Here is an 18,186-nt window from a genome sequence, read left to right on the forward strand (position 1 = left end):
GCTGACTCCTTTTCATTATTCATGACTCTGCTCAAATGTCACCGCATCCAAGAAGTCTTCCCTGACCTTCTTACCCTCCCCGCCCCCATCCTCACTCCTGGTTTTATCTTCTTTTTGGTTCTTATCAGCTGAAATGAACTTGTTCATTTATTTATTTATTGTTGATTACTTATATCTTCTCATTAAAAGTAAAGTCTGGGGAAAACTGGGTGAAGTTTATAGGATTATTATGTATTATTGTTTGTGTGTATTGCATATGCATATTATGTATTACCATGGATTTTTTTAAATAAAAAGAGCGTGGGGCTTCCCTGGTGGCGCAGTGGTTGAGAGTCCGCCTGCCGATGCAGGGGACACGACTTCGTGCCCCGGTCCGGGAAGATCCCACGTGCCGCGGAGCGGCTGGGCCTGTGAGCCATGGCCGCTGAGCCTGCGCGTCCAGAGCCTGTGCTCCGCAACGGGAGAGGCCACAACAGTGAGAGGCCCGTGTACCGCAAAAAAATAAATAAATAAATAAAAATAAAAGAGCATAAATTTATATCTCAAAAAAAAAAATGTTTTTAAAGTAAGTTCTGTGAGAACTGGGATTTTGTTTGCTTGTTGGGAACTGTGTCCCATCACCAGAAAGGAGTCTGGCATGCAGTGGGCATTAAAGCCTTATTAAATGCGTGAATTAATAAATGCTATATTTGGTCATAAATATTCAAAAGAGGATGGAGAGGGGAATACAAACAACAGCAGGAGATTCTAAGGCGACGAAACTGGACGGGGTGGGGGTCGGGAGGGTCCTAGGATTTTAGCACTAGAATCCCTGTCCTAGCGTTAGGATTCGAATCCAGGTCCCAGAACTCTTTCCACTACTGCATGCTGCCTCTCCATTTATGCAGTGTTGATTACATGACGGAAGTGGTGATGAGCACTTTCTTAGGAGACGCTCGTAGATCATCTTGGTGGCCTATTATGATCACAACAGTGCAGGACCCATAGGACAACCACCTTACAAATGGGTGTTCTCTGACTGCCTTCAAACGGGACCACGCCCGCACTTTCATTCACTTGCTACAGTGGTTCACAAGGAGGAGGCGGGCGATTGCTTGGAAGACTCACTGCCCGCCCAGGTCCTCAGCTCTGCAGTTGAGGTGTCAGGTTTCAATCCTCCCAGGGCCACTGGACGTCGCGGCGTGCCCGGTGCGGCGGCCGCCTCCGCCTCCAAGCCTAGACTTAGGCAGCGAGCGAAGGCTCACTTCAGACGCGCGGCCGCGCACTCGGCCTGCCGCAGACCGAGGCTGGGCCCCGCGGCGGAGGCTGCTTCGGGGCTGCGCTGGCTGCGCGCTCTGGGCGGCGGCGATCGCGGCTGGGCCGGGACATACTTCCTCTACCGCAGGACAACAAAACAAGCCGGTTGCAGGCACCGGGCTCTTGGCAACGGTCTGGGCCGTAGGCGCAGCGATGGGCTCCGTGCTGAGCAGCGATAGCGGAAAATCCGCGCCCGCCTCGGCCACTCCACGGGCCCTGGAGCGCAGGGGGGACCCCGAGCTGCCCGTTACGTCCTTCGACTGCTCCGTCTGCCTCGAAGTGTTGCACCACCCCGTCCGGACCCGCTGTGGCCACGTGTAAGTGCCAGGGGAGCTGGGTTTGCGCGCCCACCCCCTGGGGAGGGCGATGTTAGCGGAGCCGTTGGGGATCGGGGGGTTCAGAAGCCGGCGCTTGAAGGAAACTGCTGCAGGGAGAGACCTGGACCCTTCGAGTGCGGACCACGGGGAAAGTGCCCTGTCGGAAGGTGACACAGGATTTCAGGAGGCGAAAACAGCAACAAGCGGGCCCTGCAGCCGCCGTAGAGCCGCCTCCTCCCGCAGCCCAAGTGCGGAGTCCCTGGGACGGGAATTCCGGGCGCGAGAGCCGCGGGGAGCAAGGGCTTGCCGGCTGAGGAGAGTGCGCTTGGCTGGAGAAGCAGCACCCGCATGGGCCCAAGGCAGGGGCTCCCGCCGAGCGCAGTTCCCGCTCCACTCGGTTAATCGGGCGGTCCGCCCGGAACCGGGGTCGGTTTTGTTTTGCTGGCTCTGTGCACGTGTTCTAGAACGCCCGCGAGGCTGGGCTCTTGAGCAAACAAGGATCTGTGCAAACTGTCCTTCCATCCCCACCTCCCTTTCCCAACACAGACGCCCAAACCCCTCAAAGATCAATAAAACGGGAACGTCCAAGTGACTTGCTGTAGTCGTTAAAGTTGAACAAGTCGCCAGGGCTGGGTCTGCGGCTTGAACGTTACCCCCAAGCCCGTAAATGCAGCAGTTAAAAACACAACCAACCGAGTGAAGGAGGTTGCAGACTACCTGCCTTACGCACAGCCTCCCCACCGCGGTAGGAAGTGGAGATAAAAATAACTGTCTTAGAAACCACGTACACACCAACTAAAACTCGCTGTTAGCGCACATCCGTGGTAGTTTCTAGGAAGAGTTTAAAAACAAAATCCCTTTATAAAATTGGCACGTCCTTAACGTGTGCCTGAGTAGTAGTAGGGGTTGGGTCTGTGAGTTTGTGTTCTATTTGCTTAAAAGCTTTCTTCCCGTGGATACGTGGGTGTGTGACTGTGTGGGTGAGATTGGTGGGGGGCGGGCGGGGGAGGGGATTGCATAGAGCATGAGTGGAAACCCACTTAATGTCTTCTCTGGACCGCCGACTAACTAGTTTGATGAAGCCCCGAGGCAGTAAGTGCTTTCTGGCTTACCAGGAAAAAAGAAGTATCATAAATCGTGAATGCAAGTGCACAAACCATCTTTAAAAGGACTTAGGTGGTCCTTGACACCTATAGCCTAGTATCTGAGAAGCAGTTTTCAATACTGAAAAGCCCCCCAGAGAGCCAGGGAGAAAAATCTGCAGCCCACACAATGTTTAAAGAAAAAGTGTCCCTGGGCATTCTTTTGTGGCCATATTTTCAGGGCCTGTTGTTTCAGCTCTGTACTTTAAACTCAAGGCTAATTTAGCTCCTGTCTGATTACTGACGTTGTTTCCCAGCTGTCCAGATGTAGCTCATAGACGTAATTCCCCAAGGCCAAGATGGAAGCTAAGATGTTATTGCGTTATATGAAATACATTGATAAGTTCAGAGCAGTAATAACCTCAGGATACCTAGCCTACATTTAAATTTAGTCTGTATTAGCATTAAAACTTTTAGGTTGCACCAAAGACACCCAGTGGGCCTCAGGTCTTGGAAGATTTTCTTTTGTAGAACTGAACTGGGCAGCTTTGCTATTGGAGATTGTTATCTGATTGTTTTCCCTGGTTTGGATTTTGAGTGCTAAAACTTTGTGCAGTGTTTTGCTTCTGCTAAAGAGAAATATAAATTTGCAAAATGTTGAATCCTTTGTTTAATCTTTTTCTTTGTTAGACTGAATAGGAAACCAGCAACTGGAAAAATAGTCGTGAAGTAGCACAATAAGGGCTGGACAGATTGCCTTCCCTCACTTTGCTGTTCTTCGTTTTGACAAATCTATGTCCATTGTTCTGGCTGGGGGCAGAATTTCCATATTCCTACTTTTGGCAAATTTACTTGGGCCTCTTCCACTTTGTAAATGTTAACTGGAGTCCCTTCTGCTTTTGGGGATGGTGAGCCTTCCTAACACCGTTTGTACTTCCTAAATGAATTACTCTCTTCCATTGAACTTAAATTGGAAAATGAGGAAATGCAAATGAAACCTCTATATTATCCCATACTTAAGCTAATTTCCAAACTTGCTGAACTAGGTTGTTTATGCTAATTTCTGTTTATAAACTAGTTTCAAGTCAAGCAAGTATAATATGGCAACATACCTTGAATGAATATGTATATATGTATTGTGATGCAGTAAAACTGTGAGAGCTTCATAGCCACTAACCAGCTGTGTAATCACCACTTTGGTTAATCTTTTTGAATCTCAGCTTCTTCATTTGTAAAATAAGGTGAGTAATGGAATTTTTATGAGTATTTAAAGTGTAAAAGCAGCCCATAATATAGGCTCAAAACGTTTCTTTTTTTGTTGTTGTTTAACTTTTATTGGAGTATAGTTGATTTACAATGTTGTGTTAGTTTCAGGTGTCAAAACATAGTTTCTATTTCCATCGAAGTCATTCTGTAAAGCAAGCAAAAACCCATGAACAGGTTTTATTTCTTTTTTAAAATAATTAATTAATTTACTTTTGGCTGTGCTGGGTCTTCGTTGCTGTGCGCGGGCTTTTCCTAGTTGCGGCGAGCGGGGGCTACTCTTTGTTGTGGTGCACGGGCTTCTCATTCTGTTTTCATTGCGGAGCACAGGCTCTAGGTGCTCGGAGTTAGGGAGTTGTGGCTCTCGGGCTCTAGAGCGCAGGCTCAGTAGTTGTGGCGCACGGGCTTAGCTGCTCTGCAGCATGTGGGATCTTCTGGACCAGGGCTCGAACCCGTGTCCCTTGAGTTGGCAGATGGATTCTTAACCACGGTGCCACCAGGGAAGCCCCCAGGTTTTATTTCTTATCTCTATGTTTCTTTTGGAATAAAACTGGGCCACAAAGGATAAGTCTGTGACATTTCCAAGATGTCCCAGATAGCCTTACTTTTAGCTTAGTTCTTTTTTCATTTGGTGGACTTTAATTCAAGAAGTTCCATTTTAGGGCTTCCCTGGTGGCGCAGTGGTTGGGAGTCCGCCTGCCGATGCAGGGGACATGGGTTCGCGCCCCGGTCTGGGAAAATCCCACATGCCGCGGAGCGGCTGGGCCCGTGAGCCATGGCCACTGAGCCTGCGCGTCCAGAACCTGTGCTCCGCAGCGGGAGAGGCCACAACAGTGGGAGGCCCACGCACCGCAAAAAAAAAAAAAAAAAAAAAAAAAAGTCCATTTTAATTTCAAACTGATGTTATTCATATCTCAGTATCAGTTGTAAAAGTAGATTTGGGGAAAAAGACTTCCTACCTCTGCCTTTTTTCTATTACCAGTGAGCTGGGAAAACAGGGAGTAGGTGAGTTAAAACTGCATAAGAGAAGCTGAAACGGAATCTGATTTACATTTAAAAGAAATATTCAAGAAATTTGGTATGGTATATACCGAGGGAGACAAAAGTCGAAGACAGAGATATAGGGGGACAGAGCTTAGCTCAGGAGGAAGTTAATGAACTCACAATTAAGCCTGTTGAATGTACAGTAGTCTGATAGGGAGACATCTAAATGGAAATGTCCCAAAGGCACTGGGAAAGTGGGTTTAGGGACAGAGCTCAAGGCTGGAGCTAAGGGAGTTACCAGAAAGGGTCAAGAGGTTGAGCATGGGCCTAAGAGAACTAAATACAAACCAGAGCAGACCATACAGTACAAAGAGCCACATCGCCATAGACCTGAGTTGGGTTGAGTTGCTCCAAGTCACAGAATTTGCCTAATTTTTTTAAATGAAATTGTTGAAGATAATTCTGAAGTGCTTTCTGGTAAATGGATTAAAACGTTACATTTGTGGTCAAGTATGAGCATCAAATTTATGGTTCTTTAAGTAGAGTCTGAGGGTTTCCTGATGTGTTTTAAACTGACCCAGAAATAGACATCAGTGCTTTCATTCTTTTTTTTTAATTTTAGTATATTTTATATTATAATTTTTATTGAGGTAAAATTGACATATAACGTTATATTAGTTTCAGGTGTATGGTGTAATGATTCAATTTTTGTAAATATTGCAAAATGATCACCACCGAAAGTCTAGTTAACATCTGTCAGAATACATGGTTATAAAATTTTTCTTTCTTGTGATGATAACTTTTAAGATCTACTCTTTATTTCCTAATTAATTAATTAGTTTATTTATTTACTTACTTTTGGCTGCGTTGGGTCTTCGTTGCTGCACGCGGGATTTTTGTAGTTGGGGTGAGCGGGGGCTACTCCTCGTTGCAGTGCGCAGGCTTCTCATTGCAGTGGCTTCTCTCGTTGCAGAGCATGGGCTCTAGGCACGCGGGCTTCAGTAGTTGTGGCACACGGGCTCAGTAGTTGTGGTGCATGGGCTTAGTTGCTCCGCGGCATGTGGGATCTTCCCAGACCAGGGATGGAACCGGTGTCCCCTGCAATGACAGGCGGATTTTTAACCACTGTGCCACCAGGGAAGTCCCAAGATCTGCTCTCTTAGCATCTTTCAAATAAGCAATACATTATTATTAACTATAGTCACCATGCTGTATATTACATCCCATGACTTACTTATTTTATAACTCAAAGTTTGTACCTTTTGACTCCCTTTACCCTTTTCACTTCCAAAGCCCACAGTACTTTCATTCTTACAGGAGGTATGCAATCCCAAAGACTTCTTTTTAACCTAAGATTAAAGCTACTTATCCTATTACTTATTATAGATATTTATACATATTTTCTATCAGTGAGGATTCTCCAGAGAAACAACCAATAGATTATATATAAATATATGGAGAGAGAGAGAAAGAGAGATTGATATTAAGGAATTGATTTACATTATTGAGGATAATTGCTCTACTTGAAGTCAACTGATTATAGATGTTAACCACATCTACAAAATACCTTCACAGCAACATTTGCTTAAGTGTTGAATTAAACTGAGTACTGTAGGCTGGCTAAGTTGATACATAAGACTAACCATCACATCTTTTCAACAGGCTTTTAAGGGTTATTAAAATCTGGTTATCAAAACCAAAAATTAGATCATTATCAGGCTTTACTAGAAGACACTTCAGAATTCTCTTAAGAAGCCTGACTATGAGGCAGCCATGCACACACCTACATGTGGCAAAAAACCATGGTTTTCTTAAAATTAAAATCATTGTTCATTTAGCTTCATCATTATCATTTTAGTTTGCTGTGGGTTGTTTGGTTAGACCTACTATTGCATGGAGTGCATTCGTTTTTTGATCCAGCCAACGTGGCCTGCTCTGTGCTGAGCACACAGACACAAAGGCTTATCCTTTTGGAGTTTGCATTCTTATGAGGAAGATGGACAATAAACAAGATACAGGTGTTAAGTATGTAGTTAGTTATATAGTGTTAAGGATTTAAAAAATAAGACAAAGAAGTGAGATAGGGGGGCTTCCCTGGTGGCGCAGTGGTTGAGAGTCTGCCTGCCGATGCAGGGGACATGGGTTCGTGCCCCAGTCCGGGAAGATCCCATGTGCTGCAGAGCGGCTGGGCCCGTGAGCCATGGCCGCTGAGCCTGCGCGTCCGGAGCCTGTGCTCCGCAATGGGAGAGGCCACAACAGTGAGAGGCCCGCGTACTGCAAAAAAAAAAAGAAGTGAGATAGGAAGTATATGGGAGTTGCAATATTAGGATATTTAGAGAAGTGCATCTTAAATTATCTGTTGTAAAGAACCTCTGAAGTGTTTTGTTTTAATTTCCAGCCCATCACAGACCAATAATTTTATAAAATAAAAAATGTGTTGTGGAAAAATGAAATTTAAAAATACCAAAGATAGGGAGTTCACTGGCAGTCCAGTGGTTAGGACTCGGTGCTTTCAGTGCCGCGGCCCGGGTTCTGTCCCTGGTTGGGGAACTAAGATCCCACAAGCCATGAAGTGTGGCCAATAAAAAAAAGAAAAAAAAAAGATATATAAAATACAAGCCATCATTTGAAAAACTGTTATTAGATTCAACAGCATAATATTACTCTGTCAGATTCCTGTACAATTTTCTAAATATTACTTCTCTCAATTTCTATTCTTAATTAAGCATGGACTCTTAATAAACAGGGCCTGATTTTGTACAGTGTTGGTCCAGAGGAAAGCAGGAGGTGAGGAAGCTAGTTTGACTGGTGTGGGGACATTAAGAAGTTTGCCTTTTCCTCTGAGTGAGGATTTTGAGCAGATTCATGGCTTGAGCTGATTTTAAAGCATCTGTCGGGCTGCTGAGAATAGTCTGTAGAGGGAGGAGCAAGCTGAGGAGATTGAGTTCAGAGGCCACCGTAGTGATCCAGGTGGGAAAGGACGGGACCAGCATGGGGACCGTGGAGGTGGTCAGAATAGTAGGACTATAGAGATATCTTTGAAGGTGCCGGTAACACAATGGATTTGATGCGGAGTGTGGAAGAAAGTGAAGAATCAAGGGTGGCTGCAAAGTGCTTGGCCTTAGCGAAGGCTGGAGCCGCTCTGAGATGGGAGAGACTAAGAGGACGGGATGAAGATCACGTTTAAGTCAAGAGTTCAGTTACTGACAAGCCAAGTTTCAGACAACCGAGTGGAGCTGTTGAGTGGACAATTGGATATGTGAGCTTGGAGTTCAGAGGAGGAGCTGGGCTGTAGGTAATAAACTTGGGAATCATAAACATATACTCAATATAAATCCATGGGACTGGATGAGCTCATCAAGGAGTTAAGTATAGTTAGAAAAGAATAGAGGTGCAAGGACTGAGCAGCGGCGCCCACTGATATTTAGAAGCTGGGACATGGGGACTTCCCCGGTGGCGCAGTGGTTGACTCCGCACTCCCAGTGCAGGGGGCCCGGGTTCGATCCCTGGTCAGGGAACTAGATCCCACATGCATGCCGCAACTAAGAGTTCGCAGGCTGCAACTAAGAGTTTGCTGGCCGCAACTAAGGAGCCCGCCTGCCACAACTAAGACCCGCAACCAAATAATTAAATTAATTATTTTAAAAAGAAGAAGAAGAAGCTGGGACATGGAAGCCAGAAAAGCAGCAGCCAAAGGAGAGGAAGGAAACCCCCAGGTGTCCTGGAGGCTGACTGAGTGCAAGAAGTATTTTCCAGGGAAGAGCGACCCACTGAATCCAGTGCTGCTTTAAAGGTCGAGTATGTGATAGAGATGGAGAGTAGAGAAAGCCCTTTCATGAAGTTTAGAGGCAAAGGGAAGAGAGAAATTGGGCAATAGCTGGAAAAAGAAGTGGGATCAAGAGAATTTTTTAAAAGAAGAATGGAATCTTTTGTATGCTGATGGAAATGAACCAATAGTGAGGGAAATTTTGATGCACAGGAGAGAAGAGAGAATTGTGGGGCTAGGATTTACAGTGGGGGGCTTGGCCTTAGGCAGGAGAATGGACAGTTCATCCATTTAAGAGGATGTAGAATATTAAATGGGCACAGATGCAATTAGTTGAATTGAAGTAGTGGGAGTTCATGGAAGGTTCCCATCCGATTGCAACTTACGTTGACATAATATTTGAACTGTGATTTGATTTTTTTTTGAAGTATAGTTGCTGTACAATATTATATGTTACAGGTGTATAATATAGTAATTCATAATTATTAAAGGTTATACTCCATTTAGTTATAAAATATTGGCTATATTCCCCGTTTTGTACAATATATCCTTGTAGCTTATTTTATACCTAATAGTTTGTACCTCTTAATCCCCTACCTCTAAAGTGCCCCTCCCCCTTCCCTCTCCCCACTGACAACCACTAGTTTGTTCTCTGTGAATCTGTTTCTTTTTTGTTATATTCTCTAGTTTGTTTTATTTTTTAGATTCCACATGTGATATCATACAGTATCTGTCTTTTTCTGTCTGACTTATTTCACTTAGCATAATGCTCTCCAGGTCCATCCATGTTGCTGCGAACGGCAAAATTTCGTTCCTTTTCTATGGCTCAGTAGTAGTCCATTCCTTTTCTTCATCCATTCATCTGTTGCTGGACACTTAGGTTGCTTCCATATCTTAGCTATTGTAAATAATGCTGTTATGAATGTTGGGGTGTGTGTATCTTTTCAAATTAGTGTTTTCATTTTTTTTTCAGATATATACCCAGGAGTGGAATTGCTGAGTCATAGGGTAGTTCTATTTTTAGTTTTTTGAGAAACTTTCATACCATTTTCTTACAGTGGCTGCACCAATCTACATTCTCACCAACAGTGTACGAGGGTTCCCTTTTCTCCACATCCTCTCCAACATTTGTTATTTGTGTTCTTTTTGATGATAGCCATTCTGACAGGTGTGAGGTGATATCTTGTGATTTTGATTTGCATTTCCCTCATGATTAGCAATCTTGAGCATCCTTTCCTGTGCCTGTTGACCTGTGATTTGATTTTAAGATGAAATCATCCAGGCCCCTGATGCTAAAACAAATGTATATAGAATGCTTCCTCCTTCTAATGTACTTGGATAAGCATCACTTAAAATAGGATGATTGGAGTCTTTTATACCATCAAGACCCAAAACTCTTGAGAGCCGTTGCTCTAATAAAGGAATGCTACTTTCCACATTGCCACTCCTTTAAGGTCTGGCGCTTAGTAGGTGTTAAGTATTTTGAATTAATGAATGACTCTAAGACAAAATTTGCGGGACTCCCCTGGTGGTCCAGTGGTTAAGAATCCACCTTCCAATGCACGGGACGCGGGTTTGATCCCTGTTCGGGGAACTAAGATCCCACATGCGTGCCGCAACTACTGAGCCTGCACACCACAACTACAGAAGCCACGTGCTCTGGAGCCCAGGTGCCACTACTGGAGGGAAGCCCAAGTGCTGCAACCAAGATCCTGTGCACTGCAATGAAAGATTCGTGCCTCAACTAAGACCCGATGCAGCCAAAACTAAATTAATTAATTAATTTAAAAATAAGAAGAAGAAGACAAAATTTGGGGCTTCCCTGGTGGCGCAGTGGTTAAGAATCTGCCTGCCAATGCAGGGGACACGGACGGGTTCAAGCCCTGGTCTGGGAAGATCCCACATGCCGTGCAGCAACTAAGCCCGTGCACCACAACTACTGAGCCTGCGCTCTAGAGCCCACAAGCCACAACTACTGAAGCCCGCGTGCCTGGAGCCCATGCTCCGCAACAAGAGAAGCCACTGCAGTGAGAAACCCGCGCACCAAAACAAAGAGCAGCCCCTGCTCGCCACAACTAGAGAAAGCCCACGTGCAGCAACGAAGACCCAACGCAGCCAAAAATAAATAAAAAATAGATTTATTTAAAAAAAAAAAAAGACAAAATTTGGATACTTTGGTGAGCACAACTTTTGGACAACCATTTCATAGTGCCAGCCAGCTGGTGCTATGGAGTTTGGGTCATAGCTAGGAGTCCCATGATAGTTTTTGAACTCCCTTTTATAGGGTTACTCATCTGTGCCTGTATTACCGAGAATTTTAGAAAGATGTAATAAGCTGGCCTGAAATTTGCCTCATCTGGTGGTTGGACTGCTCTGTGTTACTTAGCAACATTAGTGTTTTCGTAGGCACATTAAATATTAGTGATCTATTAAATTACATATTCTCCAACAAACAGAACTTAAATAATGTAGCAGGCTGAGTTTTACACCAGGATTCTCTTTAGCACCTGACTACTGGTCCTAGGACCAGCAGCATTGCAGAGTCTCAGCCCCCAACTCAAATCTGCTGAATCGCAATCCGCATTTTCACAAGATGCCCATGTGATTTATATGCATTTTAAGATTTGAGAAGTACAGCCTCAGATAACCCTATTTGATTGACAGTAAGATACTGCAAGTTGAGGACAGTGTTTGAGGCACCCCTCTAAGGCTGTAGATTAAAGGAAATAAAATTTTCCTTAGGGGGCTAAATATAAAAATCAACATGTAAAGGAGTGTAGAGATATGCAGAGTCAATTTTTGGAGGCCGAATGATTCCCAGGATGGACTTTGAGCATGACCTAATTGAATACATGAACACCTCCAAGGAAATCTTGAGGGACAGTGGCTAAAGGCCTGTGCTCTAAGAATAGCTGCGCTTGGGACTGTCCAGCCTGATCAATCCATCATTGGATCACCGAAGAGGGAGACTGGTTGTGTGTGTACGTGTGTATTGTCCTATATTGGAGTATTTTAGCCCGATACTCTCATCCTCCCTTTGAATAACAATTGCAATTCCCCTTGTTCTATTTATATGTTCCAGCTCCCCAAGGGAGCCCAAGATTTTCATATTTTCAGCTTCATATTGGCCTGCCCGCAGTGAGGCAGCCCAGTGTTGAGAACATAACGAAAATGTCAGACCAACCACTGACATTGCCAAGGGCTTCTTCCAGAACCACATTTAGGGACCACCTCTGGCTACTTATTTTGCCTGTCTAGCCGTAGGCCCCATGGAGTCCCTAATACAGCCCTTTCCTCTTTAATTCTCCTATACTTAGGGTGCAGTTTTCCCCCTTAAGATTGAGTGCATAACTTTACCCAGTGTCCTCAGCAACCCTTTCCCCATTTTCCTCCAATACCTTGCCGCCCTTTCCTTATATGAGTTTTATTGCTAACCACTTAATTAGAGAAACAGAAAGGGGTTAATAAAATAAACAATGGGGGTGGGATAATTAAGTTCCCAGCTGGTTTTAAAGTTCTTAGAGTCATTATCTGGTTCCTGATTGATGTCATCAGGAGCTGCAAACTCAGCAGGGGGGAGGCAAGGGGTGTGAGTGAGCAAGGAGGATGGGTATCTACAGGAAGGGGCACCGACCCATGTGGCCACGTGGGAAATGAGTGCAGAGTTGCAGGAGACTTAGCTTTTCAAGAGAAGCCAGAAATTTGAATTTGTGTGTGAAATCTGATTTTAAAGCTAGGACCACTTGTGCTTCCACTGCAGGGGGCACGGGTTCTATCCCTGGTCAGGGAACTAAGATCCCTCATGCCATAAGGCACGGCCCAAAAAAAAAGGCAATGACAACTCATTCAGAATTTTTGAAAACATTAAATCGGTCTTTAAAAAACATGCAGTTGACTTCTATCTTTTCCCTACATTCTCCTAATTCTGATCATGTCTGTTGTGATTCGTCATTCTCAGCCACCTTATGGAGGGGGAGAGGGGGACAGACAAATAGGAATTCCTTATCTCTGGGGTTTGTGTTCATTTTTACCCCTTGGGTTCTTCCAGAAGGACACAACACTTATTTATTAATGGGAACATTGGGCCCTGCCCAGAAAATTCCCCTTTGGCCCATTCCTCATAACTGATTTAGTTATTTAAATCTACTGACCATTTACTGAGTAGCTACTCTGTACCTGGGGCTGTGTGGGAGGGACCCCTACAGGATTCTGAATGGTTCTGTGCTGTGTGTATTTCTGTGATTCTCATGCAGTGTTGTTGTTACTGACCTGTCGTCACTGGGGCATTTTTTGTTAAGTTGGGTTGCGTTTTTCAGCTTTATTGAGGTGATACAGTACATAATTGTATACAATCATATAACCACCACCACAAACAAGATCTAGAACAGTTAGTTCCATTACCCTAAGAAGTTTCCTCGAATCCTTTACAATCAATCCACTCCCCAAACTCCTGGGCCCCAGGCAACCCCATCAGCTTTCTGTCACTGAGCTTTGGAGTCATACAGTAAATAGTCTTGTATTTGACTTCTTTCACTTGGCATAATGGGGCATATATTTGTTGTCATTTGGTATATTGTAAGCCCTTTTGCCTCTGCTTCCCAAATCAATCCTAAATCTGTCTGTCCACTTACACTGTCTACTGCTCCTTTGCTGGGCTAAGCCACCATCCTCTCTTGAACCAACACTTACAATGGAATTAACACTGGACTCTGAGCCGTGACTCTCGTACCTCTGTAATCCATTCTTCACCCAGGAGCCAGTGATCTATATAATGTAAATCAAGTCGTATCACTCTCCCACTTAAGACCCTTCAGTGCCTTCCCATCACGCTTAGCTCTGGCTTTGTGGTTGGTCTCCTACCTTCCTTACTGTCCCACATATTGACAATTACGCTCCCCTAGGCCCCCTGCATTTCAACCACGCTGGTACCTCAGCAAAATGGTCCCTGTTTTCAGCTGGGAAAACCATTCCCAGAACTTCCCAAGACTGATGCCTTCAAATGTCATCTGAGGGACCACCCATCTCACTGCTCCCTCTGCCCCACCCACTCAATTTTTGTTGTCAACTGTTTTATTCTTCTCAGAGCATTTATCATTTGCCAGTCTTTTCGTTTACCTTCTCATTTCCTCTCTCCTCCTTCTAAAACTCTTGAGAGCAGGGACCTTGGGCACTGCCATGGTTTCATCTCTGGCATGTCAAACATTGGCAATCATAAACTATTAGTGAAAATTTCCTTAGTGAATGCATGCTTGTATGGTTGGGTGTGGGGAGACTTGTGCATGTTTTATAAATCTTCATTATAACCATGCAATAACTGTTCTTGCTAAAAGCCACATGAATTCATTTTTTTACAGTTTTCTTTTCTCTCCCTTCAACCTTATATCATCTTTCAAATTGTTCTGTGCTCTTTAAATTTATTTTAAAAATCATAAATGCAAAGTAATCTTTTCCTCACATTGAATTTGGATGCTCTGAAAAATATCATTTTTAAAATGTTTTTCTCTTCAAATCACATTCTATTAAATATTTCAGGTCTCTCATCCTCCAAGCATTTCCCTTCCCGGTTTTCCAACTAAATTTTTCTGAAAAGTAGAGAAAATTTAAGTCATAGTAAGGTGGTTAATTTTCCCTAACATTTTATTATGAAAAATGTCAAATATACAGCTAGGTTGAAAGAATTGTACAGTGAACAACCATATTTCCATACCTATTTCTACAATTGTTAATTTTACCGTATTTGCTTTTACCTCTCACTTTATCACATACCTATCCATCCATCAATCCATCTTATTTTTTTGATGCATTTTAGAGTAGGTTATAAACATCAGCACACTCTACCCCTTCTCATATCAGCATGCATAATATTAACCAGAGTTCACAATTTGTTTATGGGATTTGCTAAAGGTAAATTACACATAGAGTGAAATGCATACATCCTAGGTATAGCATTTGCAGAGCTTTGACCAATGGTTAGCCCAAACCCCTAACAAGATATAGAATAGTCTCATTACCCCCCATATGGTTCCCTTATGCCCCTTCCCAGCCATCCCCGTCCATGTACCCCCATAGGCAATCACTGTTGTGTTATTTTTTTCCCTATCATACATCAGTTTTGCCTATTCAAAAATTTCAAATAAGTGGAATTACACAAGATGTACTTTCTTGTGTCTGGCTTCTTTTTTTAAAATTGATCTTATTGAAGTATAGTTGATTTACAATGTTGTGTTAGTTTCTGGTGTACGGCAAAGTGATTCAGTTACATATATTTATATATATTCTTTTTCATATTCTTTTCCATTATAGTTTATTACAGGATATTGAATACAGTTCCGTGTGCTATACAGTAGGACCTTGTTGCTTATCCGTTCTGTATATAATAGTTTGCATCTGCTAATCCCAAACTCCCAATCCATCCCTTCCCCACATCCCATCCCCCTTGGCAACCACAAGTCTGTTCTCTATGTCTGTGAGTCTGTTTCTGTTTTGTAGATGAGTTCATGTGTCTGGCTTCTTAGTATGTCTCTGAGAGTCATCCATGTTATGGCATGTATCAGTAATTTGTTCTTTTTTATTGCTGTGTAGTATTCCATTGTAGGAATGTGCCATGGGTTGTTTATTCATCTTGTTGATAAATATCTGGGTTATTTCCAGGTTGGGTCTACTGTGAAAACATTCCTTCTGAATACAAATGGACATATTCTTTAACTTCTCGAGTAAAACATGGGCTTGGTACTGCAGGGTCAAGGGGTGCCTGTAATTTTGTTTTATCAGACACTACCAGACCAGTTATCCCAAGTGGTTGTAGGTAATTAACTTTTTAAAAGAATTGTTTATTGTGTAGGTAATAAGGTTATATGGTTCACACTTAAAATTCGACAGTGAAAATACCCTTCTTCTACCATATACCCCTTTCTTTCCCGTTCCCATTTCTCCAGCAGGTAGGTAAATGTTCTTATTTTCTTTACCCTAGATGTTTTTACACATCTACAAACCTGTAAGAAGCTCACACTCTATATACACTTCTACACTTTGCTTTCTAAGAGGTTTTAGTTTAGAGTTATCTTGTCTCTGTGTCTACCTTGTCTACCCAAGGCGCTAGGGTAAGGATGGTAGATGCTTCAGCTCTCATGATTTGAATTTGATAACTGTACCTTTAAGGAGAGAATGTTCCCCTCCGATCTTTTGAACTAAGCAGTTCTGCAGTCTTGCTTCTGCACCCCAGAAAGTGAGACTTGAGGTGCAGCAGCATCCACTACCTTTCCATGGTAGCACTTCTAAAAGCTGTGGTTTTTATATACTCATAATCAGTAAGTTCAATCTGTTCCAAAACACCTTGATCTTGATGTGTTTTCTCCAGTTCATAATCACTTCTATTAAAAGTACAGTTAAAAAAAAACAAACAACCCCATCCAAAAATGGGCAGAAGACCTAAAAAAACATTTCTCCAAAGAAGATATACAGAATGCCAACAAGCACATGAAAGAATGCTCAACATCATTAATCATTAGAGAAATGCAAATCAAGACTACAATGATATATCATCTCACACCAGTCAGAATGGCCATCATCAAAAAATCTAGAAACAATAAATGCTGGAGAGGGTGTGGAGAAAAGGGGACACTCTTGCACTGCTGGTGGGAATGTGAATTGGTTCAGCCACTGTGGAGAACAGTATGGAGGTTCCTTAAAAAACTACAAATAGAATTACCATATGACCCAGCAATCCCACTACTTGGCATATACCCTGAGAAAACCAAAATTCAAAAAGAGTCATGTACCAAAATGTTCATTGCAGCTCTATTTACAATAGCCAGGACATGGAAACAACCTAAGCGCCCATCATCGGATGAATGGATAAAGAAGATGTGGCACATATACACAATGGAATATTACTCAGCCTTAAAAAGAAATGAAATTGAGCTATTTGTAATGAGATGGATAGACCTAGAGTCTGTCATACAGAGTGAAGTAAGTCAGAAAGAAAAAGACAAATACCGTATGCTAACACATATATATGGAATTTAAGGGAAAAAAATGTCATGAAGAACCTAGGGGTAAGATAGGAATAAAGACGCAGACCTACTGGAGAACGGACTTGAGGATATGGGGAGGGGGAAGGGTGAGTTTTGACAGGGCGAGAGAGAGTCATGGACATATACACACTAACAAACGTAGTAAGGTAGATAGCTGGGGGGAAGCAGCCGCAAGGCACAGGGATATTAGCTCGGTGCTTTGTGACAGCCTGGAAGTGTGGGATGGGGAGAGTGGGAGGGAGGGAGACGCAAGAGGGAAGACATATGGGAACATATGTATATGTATAGCTGATTCACTTTGTTATAAAGCAGAAACTAACACACCATTGTAAAGCAATTATACCCCAATAAAGATGTTTAAAAAAAAAAAAAAAAAAGTACAGTTAATTGACTAATCTACCGGATTTGCAACTAATATTCTCACATAATGCAACGACATCTATATAATGCTCATTTGAGAGTTTCATGCCACAGATAACACCACTGTACAGACTTAGTTGGGGGGGGTTATAGGGAGGGACTTGATTTTTAAAATGCTTCAATAAATTGATATAGCCACTATGGGGAACAGTATGGAGGTTCCTTAAAAAACTAAAAATAGAACTACCATATGACCCAGCAATCCCACTACTGGGCATATACCCAGAGAAAACCATAATTCAAAAAGATACATGTACCAAAATGTTCATTGCAAATAGCCACGACACGGAAGCAACCAAAATGTCCATCAACAGAGGAATGGATAAAGAAGATGTGGTACATATATACAATGGATTATTACTCAGCCATAAAAAAGAACAAGATTGTGCCATTTGCAGAGACTTGGATGGACCTAGAGACTGTCATACAGAGTGAAGTAAGTCAGAAAGAGAAAAACAAATATCGTATATTAAGCCGTATATGTGGAATCTAGAAAAATGTTATAGATGAACTTGTTTGCAAAGCCGAAATAGAGACACAGACGTAGAGAACAAACGTATGGATACCAAGGGGGTAAGGGTGGGGTGGGATGGATTGGGAGATTGGGACTGACATATATTCACTACTACATATAAAATAGGTAACTAATGAGAACAGACTGTATAGCACAGGGAACTCTACTCAATGCTCGGTGGTGACCTAAATGGGAAGGAGTCCAAGGAAGAGGGGATATGTGTATACGTGTGACTGATACACTTTGCTGCACAGCAGAAACTAACACAACAGTGTAATGCAACTATACGCCAATAAAAAAATTTTTTTAATGCCTCAAGTGTGCTACTTTTCATGAATATCTACTAGGAATTTCCATTGTTGTGGTTATCAATCATAGTTACAAAAGCATGTATGAAGCATACATAAAATAACAGCAGAGGGGCTTCCCTGGTGGCGCAGTGGTTGAGAGTCCGCCTGCCGATGCAGGGGACACGGGTTCGTGCCCCGGTCCGGGAAGATCCCGCATGCCG

The 18,186-nt window shown here is 43.0% G+C and overlaps 1 protein-coding gene across 1 annotated transcript in view; it reads left to right on the forward strand.

Annotated features, from left to right (window-relative positions):
* The first annotated feature begins 1,017 nt into the window (after positions 1-1,017).
* The window catches only part of RNF125 (ring finger protein 125), a 43,581-nt gene continuing 26,412 nt past the window's right edge, over positions 1,018-18,186 (forward strand). The window contains exon 1 of the mRNA XM_024757946.1: positions 1,018-1,613. Within this exon, the coding sequence (XP_024613714.1) occupies positions 1,450-1,613 (164 nt within the window). The 5' untranslated portion in view covers positions 1,018-1,449. The remainder of the gene's footprint in view (positions 1,614-18,186) is intronic.

This window comes from Neophocaena asiaeorientalis, unplaced genomic scaffold, assembly GCF_003031525.2.
Source record: "Neophocaena asiaeorientalis asiaeorientalis breed wild unplaced genomic scaffold, Neophocaena_asiaeorientalis_V1.1 scaffold126, whole genome shotgun sequence".
NCBI lineage: Eukaryota > Metazoa > Chordata > Mammalia > Artiodactyla > Phocoenidae > Neophocaena > Neophocaena asiaeorientalis.